The 19,392-nt window shown below is 53.2% G+C and overlaps 1 protein-coding gene and 1 long non-coding RNA gene across 7 annotated transcripts; one reads left to right on the top strand and one right to left on the bottom strand.

Annotated features, from left to right (window-relative positions):
- Positions 1-276: 276 nt before the first annotated feature.
- Positions 277-1,112, bottom strand: LOC113908608. The gene is made up of 3 exons (XR_003515545.2): positions 973-1,112; positions 759-855; positions 277-405 (listed from the first exon to the last, which is right to left on the bottom strand). It is a non-coding gene; the product is annotated as an uncharacterized LOC113908608 (long non-coding RNA).
- Positions 1,113-1,834: 722 nt separating this feature from the next.
- On the top strand, positions 1,835-17,891 carry LOC113908607. 6 transcript variants are annotated; one of them, XR_004820116.1, is made up of 8 exons: positions 1,835-2,206; positions 2,942-3,161; positions 3,818-3,999; positions 4,253-4,400; positions 5,654-5,749; positions 6,309-6,615; positions 16,673-17,061; positions 17,355-17,891. XR_004820116.1 is itself a non-coding variant. In XM_035727862.1 (6 exons), coding segments are annotated over exons 1-6 (762 nt in total). In that variant the 5' UTR covers positions 1,835-2,092; the 3' UTR covers positions 6,311-7,900. The 6 variants fall into 6 exon arrangements, 2 of the variants coding, with proteins under 2 accessions (XP_035583755.1, XP_035583756.1); XR_004820117.1 differs by lacking the exons at positions 16,673-17,061; positions 17,355-17,891 and adding an exon at positions 9,831-10,042; XR_004820115.1 differs by lacking the exons at positions 5,654-5,749; positions 6,309-6,615.
- Positions 17,892-19,392: the final 1,501 nt, after the last annotated feature.

Genomic DNA, 19,392 nt, shown 5'->3' with positions numbered 1-19,392 from the left:
CTTCACAGAACCAGAGGCAGGGCTCCATCGCTCTGAGGGCAGCAGGACCCTAGCTCCACGCCATCTGTCACCATGACCCTGTCCTCAAGGAGGCGTGTGGTGAACCCACACAGTGGATCTTGTCCTCCCAGGGCTAGAGGCTAAAACAGCACAGATGACAAGAGTCACAAGAGCCCACATATACACCCCTCCTCCCTCCCAGCACCTCGGGGGGCCCCTGCCTCTTAGCAAGCCCAGCCGGCCCTTTGCCTACCTGCGCCCACCTGAGCACCGGGCCTCTGAGCTGGCTGGTGCCTGGAACCGCCTTGGAGGAAAAAGATGGGATGCGTCTGTGGGTTCCTGGGAGCTGGGGCTGAGGCAGGGTTGGTGGTGGTCCTAGCTCGGCCACAGGCATCACCCGTGGGCCTGGGGGAGGGAGGGAGGAATCCCCTGAATTATTTAACTTGTTTACTCCTGTTTTCCCACTGGCTGCACATAGTTGAGTATGGACAGAAGATGAGTCCCCAGATCGCGGTTCAGAGGGGCGTGTTCTATGACCGGGGATGCAGTTTGTGCAGGTGTGTGACACATCCTGCCATGTTTTTGTGTATAAATGGGTGTGTCAGGGACTTCAGCTGCACAGCAAAGCCACGTGGGCTGCATTTGTGTAAAATATCTGGCCTCACAGAGCCGGCAAACCAGGACAGTGTGCAGCTGGGAGCTCGGGAGAGCAGGCGCCTCCGCCCAGCTCAACGTGCAGGGGCGGCCATTTCCCTTACCTCGTCTACACGGACACGGGAGCAGATCCCAGGAGGTAATCTTCAAAGCCTCTCTGGCTCCAACAGTCCTCCACGCAGGGAACGTTCTGGGCTCTCTCTAGATTGGCAACAAGGTACAGTTGTGAAACTTTCAGATAACTTCATCCTAGAAAATTGCTGGAAACCATAGTGACACAAAGAAAGTTGAGGGGAGAACCCAGGGCGTGCTCCGCACTTGAATTAGGGCCTCCGAGGTGCGCCATGGTGAACAAGAATCTGGGCTCTAAAGTCAGGCAGACCTGGATTCTGATCCTCGCTCTGCTCCTGGCAGGCTGTGTGACCTTGGGGAAGTCACTCAACCTCTCTGGACTTCAGTTCCTTCATCTGCAAAACGGAACTGATGATAATCAGACTGACAACACACGGAGGGGTGGGGGTGAAAACATCACAAAGAACTGACTGGCAAAATGCCACATAGTAAGTGCTTGCTACATGTTTGTTACTATTATTATTGAAATGTCTACCCTGGGGTGCATCTACGCAGCCCCATCCCTGGTTGGCGGCCAGTGGCGGGATTGAGCAGCACACAGCAGCATTTTGCCTGTGAAAACATTTTGGTGCAATTTTCTGACCCGCAAAAATATTTTTACAATGAAAACGCACGTCTGGTGTGGAGCTGCTCAGTCTCACTGGCTTTCTTAGCTTTTCAGGAACATAAACAAAAGTGAATTTGCAGACACTGGGGGATGGACTCGCCATCAGTCAGAGCACTCGCCCGCCCCCAGCGTGGCCCCCGCCCTGCCCGGCAGAGCAGCAGAATCTCAGCCGGGTCACCCGACCGGTTTGTCACTTGTCCGGGAGGCCACGGAGCCCAGAGCCCGGCAGCCTGGGGGACAGCCAGGGACCCGGGGGCGCCTGCCCACTCCTCACCGCTCAGAGCAGGTGACCACCCACAGCAGCAAGGGGACCTGCCCAAGATCTCACAGCAAGAGTGTGTTTGCTCACTTGTTAGTTTGCTTAGATATTTGCTATTCCTTACTGGACGCACCCCAATTCTTTAAAGAAGCCGTTCCATCCCCGTTTTGACAGGAGGCAAATATGAGGCTTGGAGAGATTGACTGACATGACCAAGGTCATCGGGCGCCCAGGCTCTCGATTCCTTAATTGGGGAGAAAGGCTCTTGGGGGAAGGCTTTGCCCGGTCCCGGACGACTGCTCTCCAGTCAACGTCCTTTGTCCAGAAAGGTGGCGGGAAGCTGAGGCAGAACACAGGATCCCAGCACGGCCGTTTATTAACCGTGCAACCTCGGACAGCCCGGGAAATGTCCCTCCAATCCAGCTCCGTCCGCTGTAGGGATGATCGGCCGGTGGCCGGCAGACGAAGAGGAACGGCCGGCTCGCACGCCCCCCGACGAACAGAATCTCACCGGCGCCGCCTGGAGCGGAAGGGGCCAGAGAGGCCTTCTCTGGGTGAGTCCATTTATGGGACGTCCAGGGACAGACGAAGGGCCTGGGGCGAGAGGCCAGAACAGCGTTTGCCTCTGCGGTGGGGGAGGGGCTGCGAGGGGGCGGGAGGGAGCCCACGGGGCGGGGGCAGACAGCTCGCCGCCTGGTCTGGGTGCCTGGCGCCCACGACTGCACCCCGAAGTGCCGTGCACCTTAATATACCAACACTAGGCCTCGACGCAACCGAAATAAAACCAAACGAGGACGCGAGCCGCGCCGTCGGGTTCACAGACGGCGGGCGACGCAAAGGGAGCCCGTCTCGTCGCGGTTGGTGGGAAAGCGCATGCTCCGCGGCGCTCGCTCGCAGGCGGAAGAGCCGCGCAGACGCACTTGTGCCTCGGCCCGGCCCTTCGTGCCCTCGGCCCGCCTGGGGACCCACAAAGCGGGGCCGCGCCGGCGCCGGCCCACCGAGGCTGGCCTTCCCGCAAAACCGCCCTGGTGCCAAGGGAGGGGGGTGCTGGAGGCGCAGGAGGGGCGCCGGGTGGCAGGAGGGGGCAGCCCCGCCCTCGGCCCGCTAGCCGGTACTAGCCAGCCTGCAATCAGAGAACTTCTCCGGCCGGAGTTGGAGGCGGTTGCAGCCAGCTCACCCCAGAAGTCTCGGGAAGCTGCCCTGGCCGACATCTAGCCACCCAAGATGTTCGGTGAGGCCGGCTCACGGCAGAGGCGCCAGTGGGAACAGCTCTCCTCGCGTTTCCCCAGGCAGAGGCCTCTCTCCTGCGCCTGCAGCGTCTGAGCACCCGCGCGTCACCGGGGAGTAAAGGCTGGGCCCCCGGAGTGAAGAACAGACGGAGAGTTCCTTCTGTACCGAGTGCCAGCCCTGCTAGTTTTCCTCCCTGTTGGCTGAGCGATGCGGGCACACCTGGCCCCTGCCCTCCGGCTCCCGCACGTCGCCCCGTGCCCACGATCACCACTGTGACAGGTGCCAAGGACGAAGAGCACAGGGCACAGGGGCGCAGCTGTCGGGGAAGCCTGGCCTGACCTGGGGTGCAGGGGGGGGGCCTCCCGGGGGAGGCGGCATCTCAAGGGTGAGGTAGCAGCTGAGCAGGAGAAAGGAACGGATGGGGAGGGTGTGCCGGGTGGAGGACCCTGCGTGGACAAAGGTGCCTGGAGGGAAGGGGCACGAACCAGAGCAGGCTAGTGCCTGCCCAGCGGCAAGTGGGAACCGATGGGGTGGGCCGACTCGGGCCAGGCCTCCAGGCCTCCAGGATTTGGGGCCTTCTGTGAAGATGGGGCCAAGGGGGTGGGGGCTCTGAGGGTTAAGTCAGGGCCTGACTGGGTGGGAATTAAGGGTATTTACCATCATTCTGGCAGCCAGGTGGGGAGAGACTTGGAGGAGGCAGGTCTGGGAGGGGATGGGAAAGCTTTAGGGCCCCTCACAGTTGTCCAGGCAAGAAGAAGAAGAGACTGGCTGTGGGGGCGGAGTGATGACAGACCTCCTGCCTTCCTGGGCTGGTGACTAGGCCAGGGTGGAGGGTCACGAGAGGGAAGGCTTCCAGGTGATGCCGGGTTTCTGCCTGGAGCCCGTGGCTGGCAGCAGTGAACCCTAAAGTCCAGAATGTCCTCTTCTTTTCTCAGCACTGGCCCCAGGTTCAGAGCGTTTGCCCAGCTCCTGTGGGAAGCCCAGCAGAGCCCAGAGGCAGAGGAAAAGCAAGTCCAGCCATCCCACCATGCTCCCTGCCATAGCCCAGCACCTCTCAGATGCTAAGTGCATGCAAGTCACCAGGCATCTGGGTCAAATGCAGGTTCTCACTATGCAGGTCTGGGGAAGGTCCTAGAATCTGCAGGCTCACGGGCCGCTCGTCCACAACCAACCAAGTAGCAAGGGGTCATGGAGACCCTTCCCGGGCTCTGGGTCTGAGACTTGGTGGCCCCGTGCCTTGGGGGAGGACCTCTTGCCCATCCCACCCCAAAGGCAGGATCTCGGCTCCTCTCGCTCCATGCCATCCTCGGCTCTCCCGAGAAAACCTGTTGTCATTTACCTGCTCAGGATCACCTTCTCTTGGCCCCCAGGTGGCATCTGCCATTTTCTGCCTCACCAGCTCCAGGAGCCAGTGGTTTCTGCCGGGACACCACGAGGGCACGGCCAGGCCCTGCTGCAGGGAAGCTGAGCAGAGGAGCCCAAGGGGCGGCCAGGGGGACACATCCAAGTGGCACTCAGGTATATGTGGGTCTGGAGCCCAGAGAGCCACGGGTGGGAGTGTGCGATGAATGGCTCCTAGCAGAGGCCCTGAGGAAGGACAGGCACATTCGTTTCCTAGGGAGGCCACAGTAGAAACCACAAGCCGGGGAGCCCGACACAACAGAAATGTATTCGCTCACAGTGCCGGAGGCTAGAAGTCCAAAGTCGGGGTGTCAGCCGGGCCATGCTCTGATGGCTCTAGGAAAGAACACTTCTTTGCCTCTTCCGACTCCCCGCCGCTCGCGGGGGGTCACAGCAGTCCTTGGCTTGTGACAGCATGACCCCAACTCTGTGTCCATGGTCACATGGGCCTCTCCTCTGTGCGCGCGCGCGTCTGTGTGTGTGTGTCTGTCTGTCTTCGTATAACCTTCTTATTGGGACACCAGTCATTAATTGATTAGGGCCCAACCTCATGACCTCATGTTGACTCCATCTGCAAAGACCCGATTTCCAAGGAGGGTCACATTCCCAGGTACATGGTTCAGGACTTCAACATATCTTTTGAGGGGATGCAATTCAATGTGCAACAAAGGGGTGGGGGGACCCAAGAGAGTGTGTGCAGCGAGGCAGGAGCCAGCAGCCTCCCAGGGCTGCCCAGTGAGGTGGCCCCCTCGGCCAGCATACCCCCCACCAGCTCCTTAGCATGTGAGGAGCGACGAGCCGTCTGCCGTCCCTGTGGCCTCCCCTCGCTCGGCACCGAGGTCTTGGCCTGTAAACTGTGCTCCATTGGCTGTAAACTGTTTGTAGGGTTTTAAATAAACACCCACAGTCCTTCTGAAGTCTGGTGGCTTACCGCTCACCCTGGGCTTTGGCAGCTGTCAGCAAAGTCCCCAGCCCCAGACTCTGAAAACTAACCGATGGGCAGAGCCACCCACAGAGGCCAGCAAGGAGGCTCCCGCGGCCGCGGCCCAAACCGGGGCACCTCCCACCGCCCTGCCAGGGCCAAAGGGCCCAGGAGGCCCAGGAGGGGAGGGTTCTCCTCCAGCTCAGATGCTGTCTGGAGGGTGGGAACTCGGCACACTTCCCCTCCCCGCCCCTGGCAGCCTCAGTTTCCCCGGGCCGTGCAGGGAGGCCCTGCTCAGCTTCAGGCTCGGGTACTTCGGCGGAAAGAAACTTCATCCCCTCAGGCGGGCTGGGCCCCGGAACGGGTCTGTCCCTTTACCGTAATGGAAGTCGGGGCACCTTGGTTGGTTCCCCTGTGGGAAAGACAGGTGGCCCGTTTACCCTTGTAGCTTCCAGCTGCTGTCGCTTCACCGCCTGGCCATCGGGCAAAATTCAGCCTCTGCATGGGGTTAACTGGGCCCCCAGAAGGTGGATTCTCAATGTGTGTAAGTAGCGCCCATATTTTAAGGTGGGGAAATTTCACCTAGAGATCTGGGTTTCGAGCCGCCCTTGAAAAGCCCACGTGGCCTTCGGGAAGGGAGGCCACAAGCGCTCCCTCCTGGGTCTCCTCCTAGCAAGCTGAGAGGCGGTGCGCGGGCTCTCGTGCCCAGTACTTAGCCAGTGGGAAAATGAGAGCTCAATTAAAAAAGGCAAAGTGTTTCAAAAAGAGACGTATGCGGAATTTAAGCAACAAAACAGATGAGCACAGGGAAAGGGAAGGAAAAATAAAATAAGATGAAAATTGAGAGGGAGGCAAACCATAAGAGACTCTTAACTGCAGGGAACAAACTGAGGGTTGCTGGAGGGGAAGGGGGTGGGGGGACGGAGTAACTGGGTGACGGGCACTAAGGAGGGCGCGTGATGGAATGAGCACTGGGTGTTGCGTGCAACTGATGAATCCCTAAGTTCTACTTCTGAAACTAATGATAAATACATACATAAACACAGAAACAAATATCAGATGTGTTAGTGCATGAAAAGATTTATATTTCTGCTTTCTTTCAGAACACTCACAGTTGTTGAATCTATGGATATTTGTTGAATGTAATTATTTGCTTTGCCTGAAAGGATTTTATAGTTTGTATTATAAAAATAACTGATTCCAAGAAAATAAAGCTCAATAACATTGAAAGAAAAAACAGCAGTGAGACATGAGGAACGGCCTAGAGATTGGCAGGGCTCGTCGGACTCCTCAGCAGCTGCCTGGCCCACCCAGACCTCCTGGATTACAGTCCACCAGTGTTTTCCCCAGAGACAAGCTTCTGGACGGTTCCACCAAAGGGCACCAACTAACATGACTACTTGCCTTGAGGTTAGTGTGCGGGCGCCAGACTCTTCCAGAGCTGGAATCCCAGCACCGCGCTCATGAGCTGTGAGGCCTGGCAAGCTGTGTAACCTCCCTCAGCCTCAGGACCCTCATCTGGAAATAGAGCTCCTGCTGGGGAAACGAAAGGTTAAGTGAGGATGATGCGTGAAAGACGATTAGCGTGCTAATTGAAATCTAGTTTTATTGTCGTTATGGTTGTTTCTCTTGCTGCTGTGGTTGTTGGTAGGTGTCTCGTGTCTCAGTTTCATTCTCCCAGAAACAGACTCTGAGGCCAGGAGGCAGTGCAGAGGTCGGTTTGTGGGAAAGGAAGGCCCCCAGGACACACCAGCAGGGAGCTAGGAAAATGAAACAAGGAAGGGAAGGTAGCCCAAAAAGTGTATGTGGACAAACCCATTACCACTGTGGGCAACTGCCCCCAAGTCCTGCTCGGGGCTCTGGAGCCAACGCAGCCCACACACCTCAGAGCCCACACACCTCAGAGCCCGTGTGCCTTAGAGCTTACACACCTCAGAGCTTACACACCTCAGAGCCTATGCATTCTCAGAGCTTCTACACCTCAGAGTCCACACACCACAGAGCCCACATACCTCAGAGCCCACATGCTTCAGAGCTTACACACCTCAGAGCCTACACACCTCAGAGCTTACACACCTCAGAGCCCACACACCACAGAGCCCACATACCTCAGAGCTTTCACACCTCAGAGCTTACATACCTCAGAGCCTATGCATTCTCAGAGTTTATACACCACAGAGCCCACACACCTCAGAGCCCACACACCTCAGAGCCCACACACCACAGAGCCCACACACCTCAGAGCTTCCACACCTCAGAGCCCATGCATTCTTAGAGTCCACGTGCCTCAGAGCTATCCACCCTACCCCTGATCCCTAAGAACATGGGAGCTATAGCATTGATATACCAACTCTAGTCGTTCATTGGCTGAGGGCTGTCAGCAGAGGCTGTTCACCTCCTGGCCCTCTGGCCTGCACGGGGTTAAGAGGAGTGAGCCTCTACAGCCACAGAAATGCTGGTGCCAGCGTTTCAGAGATTAAGTGGTGACACCTGAAGTCCTATGGGTGAGGAGATGTGGACAGGCCACCAATGGCGTCTGCCAGAGCTCATGTTTCTCTTTTATGTGGATGCGAAATCTGCATTTGATTCCATGATATGTCCATGTTTGTTTTAATATAAAAATATGTTGGAAAAATAAGTAGATGATCAATAGATATAGATAGACAGACAGACATTGGGCCTTAAGAATTGAGTAAAAGTAATATTATAAGAATGTGCCTCATGTTTACCCTGTAATTCTTTGTATTCCCTAGCATGCGTGCGTGCGTGCGCGCGCACACACACACACACACACACACACACACACACACACTGAGATGGCCATGACCCTGTTGGTGAAATCGAACCTTCTTGACTTCATTCAAACCTCACAACAATCCTGTGCATGAAGCACATATTGTCCCCATTTGACAGATGAGGAAATTAAGGCCTAGGGTGCTAAGTGACTTGCTTGGACCTAGACTGGTAAGTAGGTGAAAACCACTGGAAGGCGGCCCTTCAACAGCGAGACCGCGTGGAGCCAAGGCTTCAGAGGGGCTCCCCTATGTACCCTCTGCAGGGAAACAGCCTATAGGAACAGAGGTCTCCTGGAAGTCAGGGCAGGGGGGTTGGAATCAGACTTGCATTTCAGCAAGATCCTCGTGGCGACGAGCAGAGGAGTCAGGAAAGGCGGAAGTGAGGGCGGGAGAGCAGCTGAGGGGCTGCTGAGATGTGCCCAGCGGGGCCGAGAAAGACAACCAAAGCCGGAAGCTCTAACAGAAGAAGAATTGCAGGACCAGGGCTCACTGGGAGGCAGCTGAGGAGATAGGGAGGGAGGTGATGAGCATGACTCCCAGGTTTCTGATTTGGGCAGCTGGGTGGAAGGTGGTGCCCTTTACTAAGGATGCGTAGGAGGAGGAGTAGCTTCGGAGAGCCCGGGAAGAGGATCTGTTCTCAAGGAGTTGATGTTAAGGGCCTTCCGAGGTGGACAGATACATGAGACCAGAAGTGAGCACGACCAGTCCGGACTGGAGCTTTAGATCTTGGGAGCTATCTGCTGCGAGAGCAGTCATGGCCATGGGAGTAGATGTCACCCCGAGAGAATGAGGAGAGGGGAGGAGGGAGAACCGCACCCAGGGCAGAGCTCAAAGAACCCTCACATCCAGGGTCAGGCAGAAGAAGATCCAGTGCAGGAGACTACGCTGTGGTCACAGAGGCCAAGGGAGAACCCCCGAGACAGGAAGACAGGGCAGCCAAGGGCGGAGTGGTAGGACCCTGCCGCCTCCCTGGGGCTGGCGCACAGCGGGTGCTCTAAGAAGACTTTCTTGATTGAAGGAGTGCATGAATGAATTGCATTTCCTTAGCGCCTTGCTGCTTGCAAAGTTCTACCACAGCTCTGGACCCATGTGACCCTTGTAAGAGGCGAGCAAGACTGACCCCCTGCTATAGGTCGAAAGCCTGAGCCGTCAAAAACTTCCGCAGTTGGTGAAGGACTGAACTTGTAGGTTCTCCACAGGGTAATTTCCCTGGCTCCCCATGGCTCTGTCTGGCCCTGAGGGCAACTAATTGGTGCCCTGGGGTTAAGCGCTTTCCCAGAGCCCTCTCTGTACCCCTCCCACTGCCGCTCAAACCCCTAAACACCAGACTGGTTGCCTGCACCAAGCAGGGATATTTGGTGTGTGAGAGTTGATTGGTTTTTGACAAATCCAGCTTGGCCTCTTTTTAGCACCTACTCATCCCCCAGGGGCTGGAAACCTGATATTTTAATGATTTGCTCCAGACCCTTTGGGGGTGGGGTAGAGATTCTGTGAGGCTAAATTCGGTGGAGGCAGGCCTGGTAGATGTAATTAGCAGGTGAGGACTCGCTGGGCTGGGAAATAAGGGATAGTCAACACAAAGTGGGCTGTGTCGTGCACCCACCTCCATTCCAGCAGGAGCCAGGCTTAGTCCCCCAGAAGCAGAGGGACAGCCTTCCCAGGCCAGTGGGGAGAGAGACTTCAGGAGAGGTCGCTCTTCTGTCTGGTGACTGAACAAACATTTCCCTCTGCCTACCTGTTTGGTCCCAATTGGTGTGTCTTCCTCCAATCCCTTTTCTTTCTTTCCTAAAAGATTTCCCTACATCCTCTGATCTTCTCTTTGGATCACAGAATCTCACAGGAGGAAGGAGGATGAAGTTCCACCTCTTTGTTTTATAAATGGAGAAACCTCTTTGTTTTATAAATGAAGAAACTGAGACCAGTGAAGATACAAGTCTCATGCAAGGTCACACAGTGAATTAATGGCATCATTATCATCCTCACCAATGTCATTGTCATCTCCACCACCACCATCACCACCATCATCACCATCACCCTCATCACCCTCACCACCACCATCATCACCATCACCACCACCACCATCATCACCATCATCATCACCATCACCACCACTGCCATCAACATAATCACTATCATTATCACCACCATGATCACAACCACCATCTTCGCCATCACCACCACCACCATCACTACCATTACCCTCATCACCATCATCCCCAACAAAATCACCACCACCAACATCACCACCACCACTGCCACCAATATAATCACTATCATTACCACCATCACCACCATGATCACAACTACCGTCATCACCACCACCACCACCACCATCACCACCACTGCCATCAGCATAATCACTATCATTACCATTGTCACCACCATGATCACAACCATCATCATCACCATCACCACCACCAACAATCAGGCCTTTTACTAAGTCCCATCCGAGTCTTGAAGACGGTTACACATCCACTGCCAGCTGTGCCCCACCCAAAGTGAGGGGAAAGGGTGCCTCTCTTAGCTGCACCGCCATTATTCCTTTTTCTGAAAGGAAATTCAGACCTTGGAGGCATGAACACCAGAGTAGTTGGGAATCACCAGGCCAGGCTGGGGATTGATTGCTGGTCCATGGCATGGCAAGGCATGGCGAAGCCACTTGTTCCATAACTGAGCCTGTCCCCGGATGTCATCATTGTCATGGCCTCGCCTCCTCACAACTGCTTCCCTGGAAGGGCCACTCCCGCCGCCGCCTCACGCTGAACATGGAGTCTGCTTGAGATTCTCTCTCTCCCGCTCCCTCTGCCCCTCCAGGGCATGTGTCTGGCCCTGTGCAAAGAAACAGAAGAAACCGACAGCGGTGTGGCCATGGTGACTTTTGTGCAAGGTCATACAGCTGCTAAGTGGCACAATCCGGGTTCAAACCCAGTCCTGCCTGACTCCCCAAGACTTAACCAACTGCTGCAAAAGCCAAACAATGAAATAAATGAGGACGTGGTAGGAATTTCCGTCCCTGCATTTCTCAGGTCATTGAGCTGGAGGGAGGTGGAAGACGGGGCGAAGGAAGAGGGCTGGAGCCAGGCGACAGCTGTGATGGGCCAGCCGAGGAGCCAAGGGAGGAGGGTGCGAGGCAGCGAGTGGAGAAAGACAGGAGCACAAAGCCATGCGAGGCCTGGGCATGGGCCAACAGCTGCACACAACAGGCTCGGCAGGACAGGAAGGCTAAGGATGGGGCTGCCACCTGGGGGCCATGAGAAAGGTGCAGGCAGGCCAGGAGGAGCGGCAGAAGCCGGATGATGGCCATGCAGGGATGGGGAGGAGAGGCAATTCTAAGGGAGGGGTGAGCCGAAGGGGGGAGGAGGATGGGTCCTGACATTCCTAGAGAAGGAGAAAAACAGGGATATCAACCCAGCAAAGAAAAACAGAGGAAACAGTGAGTCAGCTGTGCCCAGGCTGGGCTTGGGAAAAGCTGGGTAGGCATTGGGAAAGTCAGTCCGGGCTTAAAGTCAGAGCCAGAATGTCCATTCAGGATCCACTCTGCACATTCATTGACTAAATATGTACTGAAAACCTCTGGTTTCAGGCTCCGGACTAGACACTCAGGGAGGCAGTGATGGTTGGTAATGGTCCTTGCACCGCAGGAGTTCAGACTGCCCCCATCCCGAGCACCAGGGATGATGGTGAAGCAGTTCCTCACCTTCTCCTTCCTCTGCTAAGATCCAGGATGCCCCTTCCCCACTCGTGTGCACGCTCGCTCGCTCGCTCTCTGTCTCAAATAAAGAAAAGGGAAGGGAGGAAGGGGAAGAAAGAAGGAAAGGAAGGAAGGGAGGGAGGGAGGGAGGAAGAAAGAAAGAAAGAAAGTGGTCTGAGGGAGGGAAGGATTATGCTGGAAGGTCTGAATGCCCTATATGGCCCGTCACCCTGCATGGTTGCAAGGGCATGAGGACTGGGGAGGAGAGAGGAGGGAGGAAGGTCTAGTCTGGGCATTCCCTGAAGAGGGCAGAGGAAACACCCATCACAGCCCCAGCCCCTAAAATCTGACCAATCCCAGAGTCTGGGCTGCATCTCCACAACCCGTGGGGGGATTAGGGTTTTAGCTGCCAACTCTCCTCACAGGCCACTCCTTCTTCCAGATGCCTCTCACTGGAGCTCCTTAGGTCGGGTCTGGCAGGCTCACGCACGCAAGGTCCCAGTGCCCTGATCTCCCTGGGGACAGCCACATTGGCAGTGCCCCCTTTAGGATGTGCTCTCCTGGACAAGCTCCTTAGCACATGATTCCCCAGCCTCCGCTCTTCCAGTCCACGGCCCCCTTGCCATGTCCTCTTCCCCACCCTCTGTCCTCCCCCACCACCGCCTTGACATTTGCAGCCTGACACTTTGAGAGGTAGATCCAACTTCCGCTGGGTTTGGCCAGAAAATATTCATCCATTACAGCTGCACCTTTGGAAGGAGAATGAAATTCACAAACCCTTGTCCAGGAGCCTCCCAGCAAGCAAGAAGGCTGCCTTCACTGCCCTCGCCAGAGTGACGAGCAAAGGGACACAGATGACTTCAAGTCATCCAAGGGCCCCCATGCCTGTCAGAGTGAGTCTGACAACACAGGCAGCCAGGCTGCCTTCCCCACCACCACCATCCCCATCATCACCATCACCACTACCACCACCATCATTACCATCATCACCACCACCATCACCATCACCACCATCACCACCACTACTGCCATCATTACCATTATCACCACCACCACCATCACCACCATCATCACCACTACCATCACCATCATCACCATCACCACCACCATCACTATCACCATCACCACCATCACCACCATCACCACCATCACCACCAACACCACCATCACCACCATCACCATCACCACCATCACTATCACCATCACCATCATCACCACCATCACCATCACTATCACCACCATCATCTCATCACCACCATCATCACCATCACCACCATCACCACCACCACTGCCATCAATATAATCACTATCACCACCATGATCACCATCATCACCCTCACCATCATGACCAGCACCACTGCCATCAACATAATCATTATCATTACCACCATCACCTCCATTTCTTTGGTCCAGATGTGAGTTTCTTTTCACTGCATTGTTCTGTTTGCCTCTGTGCACCACCCCCCAGCTACACTGGCATCACCTCCATGGCAGGAGCCACCAACCCCTGCGGGATCCATTGCGCAGCAGATGCTCAGCAACCAAATAAGATACACTTGATTACTATACTTACCAGTTATTTAAAAAAGATACTATTTGTCAAATAATCATTAAACCATTCCAAGTTCTAATTAAAAATAAAAATCAAGCAACCTAACTTTTGAAACTTGTGGATGAAGCTTTGGGATCTGCTCCTCTATTCTGCTTTCTCATTTATTCAACAGACTGTGGCCGCCCCAGGCAAATCAGAGATGATCCCGAGCTCAGCCCCCAAGTGGCTCACAGTAGGTCTCCAGGAATGCAGAGTAAGGCTAATAACATGTGACAGCTGTATATGGTAGGCAAACTCAGGATATCGTTCTACCAAGATGAGGAATCCAGGAAGGCTTCCCAGAGGAGGGGCTGGCTGCCTTGAATGCTGGGCAGGGCGGGCCGCGTGGAAAGAGAAGATGATTCAGCAGAGCAAGGGCACGGAGATTGAGGCCATGACAGTGGGAGTATGTTGGGAGGCTGGGAGTGTATGGATTTGCTTGTTTAGGGCCTGGGGGGCAGCTACCAATCTGTTCATTGCTCACGGACCAAGCTAGGCTGTTAGGATGGGATCCTGGAGTGTCCTGATCACATCATCATCTCAAATCAGGAGTCTTTCTGGGCAGCATTCCCAGCCCTTAAACCATCCAGCACTGGCGCCCAACGGACTTCCGGAGTCCGAGCTCTGCTGGGGAGACCTTGCTGCCACCGCTGTCCCAGAGTCCTGTCCAGCCTCAGGGGCCACGTCCCTTCCAAGGTACCCCCCCGATTCCACCTCTACCCACCTCCCCCAGAACCCATCGCTGCCTTCACTCTAGCTCTGTGACCTTGGTCCCTTCCTGGGGGTGCAAATCGTGTTCTGGTCAGTCAGTCGGATATTCAAACGCTTCCTCACCGCTCCGTAGGAGACGACAGCAGAGCGGACGGGCGTGCAGGCTCTGGAGGCAGAATGCCTGCAGAGGGGGCAGAGGAGCTGGACGGTTTCCTGGAGGAGGGGACCACCCTCTCTGAAGGCTAAGAAGGAGTTGGTGAGACGAGGGAGGGATGAGCAAGGGAAATTCAGGCAGAGAAGGTAGCCCAGACAAAGGCTGGAGGCGCGTTCGGATCATGGTGGGAAGTTGGGTGCGGTGGAAGTGCGCGGGGGTGCAGTGCGTGGGGGGGGGCGGTGGCTGCAGAGGACACAGAATTCCTAGGCCTGGATCAGGACAGACCGCCAACACAGTGCCCAAGGAGGTAAACACCGTCCCTTCCGGCCCCGAGAACGCAGCGCACGTGGGAAGCCATCAGCAGATGGTGGCTGCTCACCCACCTGGATGGCACACACCTTGAGGTGTCGCCACCCTCCGAAAACACCGAGGTGTCTCCTAAAGGGTTTTCTAACAGACCCCACCACGAGGAGCTTTCCGGCTGGACCCAGCTCAGCTCTCTCTCTCCCCTCCTCTCCCGGGGCTCCAAGGCTGCCATTCTACCAGCCATCAGTTTTTTTGTGTTTTGTTTTGTTTTTCTTCATTCATTCGCTCACTGATCATTATCCTCCGCCCTTCCGACGCTTCAGACAGGCCGTCCGTTTCATTTCGTAAAACTAAACAACACGCGCTCGGTTCTTTCAGGACGCGTGCTATGTTCTGGGGAATGTTTTTCAGAGCAGTGAAAAATTTAATTTTTTCCCCCAGCATCGAGATGTGTCAAACATAATTTATGCCTGGACATAATTCATCCCTAAAGATAAATATTGAAACCCAAGAGAGGAGAGACGGCTGCAGAATTTCCAGGGGCAGGCGGGTAGGAAAGGGGGTCTCCCTTCCTGATCCCACCACCGGAGAGGTGAAAAAAAGTGTAAACGAAACGAAAGTAAAGTAGCTAACTCCAGGTCTGTTCCCAGTCTCCTTCTAGAACTGCTGCAGACTTTTTTTTTTTTTTTACAGGCCTCTTTTGTGTCTGTTGAACTGTTGCTCTGTCTTGCATAAAATCTCTTGCAATAGAAGTCCTCAATTAAAGTCACCTGCTGGTCTTTGTCAGCTGAGCTTGACGCTGTCAAATCATGCAGAGCTCCTTAAGCCAATACAAGTCATTAAGGAGGAGGTGAATTAGAGATCCGACATGGCGGACAGGAGCCATCCATAATCAATTGATATCTTCCTCTGCTGGAGGCGGGGTCTCGGGGAGCCCCCTCCCCACTCGCCTCCTCTACAGGGGCCGCTACCCCTGGATCTAATTAGGCTGAGGCTCAGCAGGTCCGAGGCTGCGCTGAAAGGCCATCAGTAGGCGAGCCCATTAATAACTCGCCGGTGCCCTGCGGATTGTAATTGTCAGGCTGCAATTTACAGTAATCCTCCGATGCAAAAGTCTAAACCGCTGCAGCTGATTGGAAATTCATACACCCATTTGAAAGAGAAAAACACAAGATGCACGGGCTAAAAGGTCACAGCATGCAAGTGTGTGTGCTGAGTGACAGACATTTTAGTACTAGCCTGGGACCATATTTTAAAAGGTCACTGAAAACTCTTGGCTTGGGCCCTCTGACAAACAATGAACGTTCCATATATTTATTTGCCATCTCTTTGTTTTTACAGCAAGCAGAATAAATGAGTTAAATGACGTTGTGCGGGCCTGCATATTGTCAGCACAGGTTATAAGTCACTATTAAACTCCATCAAATCAAACCAAACCCGGTCAAGGCAATGAGACTAAAAGTTATTTGCATTCCTTCTGTCATAAAAAATCATATCCCCTTACTCAAGACTTTCGTTTCTTTATTAAATGCAGCCACAAGAGTATTTCAGGTCTGGCAATATAAGCTCAGGAAAACCTTCTCGGTATAACTCAGTGTAACAGCTTAGACCCGATTCCACTAAAAAGTCCCAGTTGAGCGTATCTGGGCACTCAATCAAGACATACATATTACTTTTAAATAAGATTAGCCTTTATATTTTGCTGCTTAAGTTAAAACTTTTCATGTCATTCTCTACTTTTATGTAAACTCCAACATAATTCTGTTTTAGCAAAATACTTCAAACAAATTAAAAACCTCAAGTCGAATGTGTCCTTAACGAAAACTTTCTTAATGGCATCGCAATGTGTTTGCTGACACTAAAACACTTTTAAATAAGATGGATTTTCCCTCCATTTCCCTGCATTTGTAATTACGGCTGCTCGGTGCGCGCCTTCGGTTACAATGGCAAAAGCAGTTATCTGTGCTCCAAATACGATTTGACCAATAGCTTACTGGTGACCCACAGCAACTATGAAAAAACGTGTCTTTCCCTATCTGCCTCCTGTTGGGTTCTCCGGTAGTTGTGAAATGGAAAGTGATCAATGGGGACTTTTTGGAGGGGGAAGGGTACCGGGAAGCCGGAGGGTAGGTGGGAAGGAGGGGGTCGTGGCCCTGAATGGACCTCATGTGGGAAATCACAGAGTTGTTGATCACAGTGTCTCTCTGATCCCGATGAAGGGCTGAGAGGAGATCAGAATCAAAGTCAACGACTGGACCCTGCATCCATTCCTAATCCGAAAAAGATGTCAGTGGCCATTATGAAGCGTGCGGGGATTTGGAAAGGCAACTGTTTTGAAAAGTGAACTGTAAGCAATTTGAGTGCCCGCTCGGGTCACTGATCAAATCAAAGGGGATAGAGTTTGTCTGTGGTGTCTTCAACGTTTACAAGTGCTCTGGGGATTCGGCAGTATCTTCAGCCCGAAGTAGAACCGCAGATTAGTACTCCCCACATCTGCAGGAGTACTCTTCCCTCAGGTCCTGCCTGCCTGCCCGCCCGAGGCTTCCCAGCGACCCCCAGATTTCCCACACATTATCTCATCGAGGTCAACAAGATCCTTCCAAGACAGGTAGGAATTATCTTTCCCATTTGACAGCCATCCAAGGGAAAAGCTCAAAAGTATGAAATGTGTCTAAGGTCACATCTGTGGTGTGCCAGGCAGAATTCCAGGATAGCCCTGGAATTCCCACCCCTCGGTGTACACGCTGTATATAACACCCTTCCCTTGAGTGTGAGCAACATGATGGGATGTCACTGTCATAGTTAGGTTATGTTATATGACAAAGGTGAAATGATTTGGCAGATGTAATTAAGGTCCCTAATCAGTTGACCCTAAACTAATCAAACTGCATGTTATCCTAGGTGGGCCTGACCTAATCAGGTGAGCTCTTCAACAACAACAACAACAAAAAACAAAAAATGGATCCAAGCCTTCCCTGAAAAGAGACTGAAGTGGGAAAGCTCCCCTGCCAGCCTCCAAGAAGCAAGCTCCCAGAAGTTCTGCACCTGAAAGAAATGAATTCTGCCAACAACCATGTGAGCTTGGAAAGATCCTGAGCCCAGATGACACCATGGCCCAGCCAACACCTTGATCATGGCCTTGTGAGGCGCTGAGCAGGGAAGCCAGCTAAGCTGTGCCTAGATTCTGGACCCATAGAAACCTGGGGATAACAAATGCATACCGTTTTGAGCCATCAAATGTATGTGAGTCTGTTACCCAGCAATAGAAAACAAGTCCACACGGCTTGTAATGCACTCAGGGCCCCCTGGCCACCAACCTGGTAGATGTGCCCCAACATCCACACCGTGGCCACATTTCAACCCCATATGTATACTCTTTTCTAATATTTGCAGTCTAAACATCGAATATAAACTTACTTTTAAGTAGCTTGTATCCTACCATTTTCTAATCCTAAAATATATTCTTAAATATTCTAAAATCTGCTTCTTGATTTGGTTATTACTATGAAATTGTCTAAGGGCTTAGAATACAAAAAAAGAGCCTATAATACCGTTTTCTTTTTCATTTCAAAGTCCAGCAAACAGCAGAGTACTTGACACCAATATGAAATTTTCTTGGTAAGCCCATAAAAATTAGTACCTTATGAGAAAAGTCGTACCTTTAGAAACACCTGACTAAATATTTCATAAATGCAACACACAGCAAATTCCTACAGTAGATTCACTGGATTTACAACCATCAAACTATATTAAACTTAAAATATCAAGATTTATCACCTATTAAATGGAGTCTCGTTTTAGTAATATCTTGCATTTGATCCCAAAGGATCTCAAATACCTTCGACCCTTCACCAGGGCACTCCACCGTAATTCATAACGAGGTAACAGAAACCCTCACTGTAAGGCCCCGCTGCTACATTTGGGGATTAGCTCACCTATCAAAGAAAGGTAGCCAGATCTGGGGTGGAAGGCAGCGGCCGCTTTACAGAGTGCAGAAACGGTACCGAGATCCAGACCGGGCGGGGGGGGGGGGGGGGTTGGGGAACCACCCAGGGGACCACAATATGCAGAGTCGTAGGGTCCTCCAGCAGGCCGTCCCAGGGGTTTGCAAACATTAATTTTTGGCAGAACCCTTTCTTCCAACACGATTGTTGTAACAGAGTTCAATAAATAAAGGAGATAAACCTGGAGCGGCTCTGGCTGAGGTGGGAAGAAAGGAGACCCCAGCCCCACCCAGCCTCCTGCAGCACGTGGTGGGAGACCGTTTCCACTCTTGCAGTTCCTCACGCTGGCTACCCGTCAGGATCCACCTGGGCCCCACCCCAGAGATTCTGACTTTGTTGTGATTCTAACTCAGATTTGCTGGTATGGCCGACCCCCCCCCCCCCCACATCCCCCCTCCCTTGTGTTTACGGAACCCGAGACTCAGAGCAGAAGAGCTGTGCTTAAGGAAGTCAAGATTTAAAACTACAGCCCAGAAAAATATAGCCTGCTCTCAGAATGTGTGCAGGGATGTCATCATCCGCGTTGAAGCTGTAAATTTGGGTTAAAATGTGAGTTAATTTTGAAGATTTATAGTGATCGCATACCTTAAATAATTCCTCAAAAACATGCAGGGCTTTATGATGTAGGCAAATAACAGGAATAGCAAAGAATAACGTGGTCTACTGAAAAGACTGCACATGTCCAAGGCACCGTGGACCAACTACTGTTGGTTCTATATAGACATCCTATAAGAACTTCTACACATCCTTCAAAACCCAGTTCAAGCACTACCCTCCCAGTAAACCATCCCAGTAATCCTCCAGCCTTCCTCTACTCTGCCTGGTCAGCCCTTTATCAGAGGGGACACTGGACTGAAATGATTTGGTTATACTCACTTGTCACCGCCATAACTTGAGCTCTGAATTCAGGCCCTGTGTTTTGTTCGTTTTCAGGC

This window comes from Zalophus californianus, chromosome 6 (genome assembly GCF_009762305.2).
Source record: "Zalophus californianus isolate mZalCal1 chromosome 6, mZalCal1.pri.v2, whole genome shotgun sequence".
In the NCBI taxonomy this organism is placed as follows: Eukaryota; Metazoa; Chordata; class Mammalia; order Carnivora; family Otariidae; genus Zalophus; species Zalophus californianus.
This window is presented reverse-complemented; position numbering and strand designations above follow the sequence as displayed.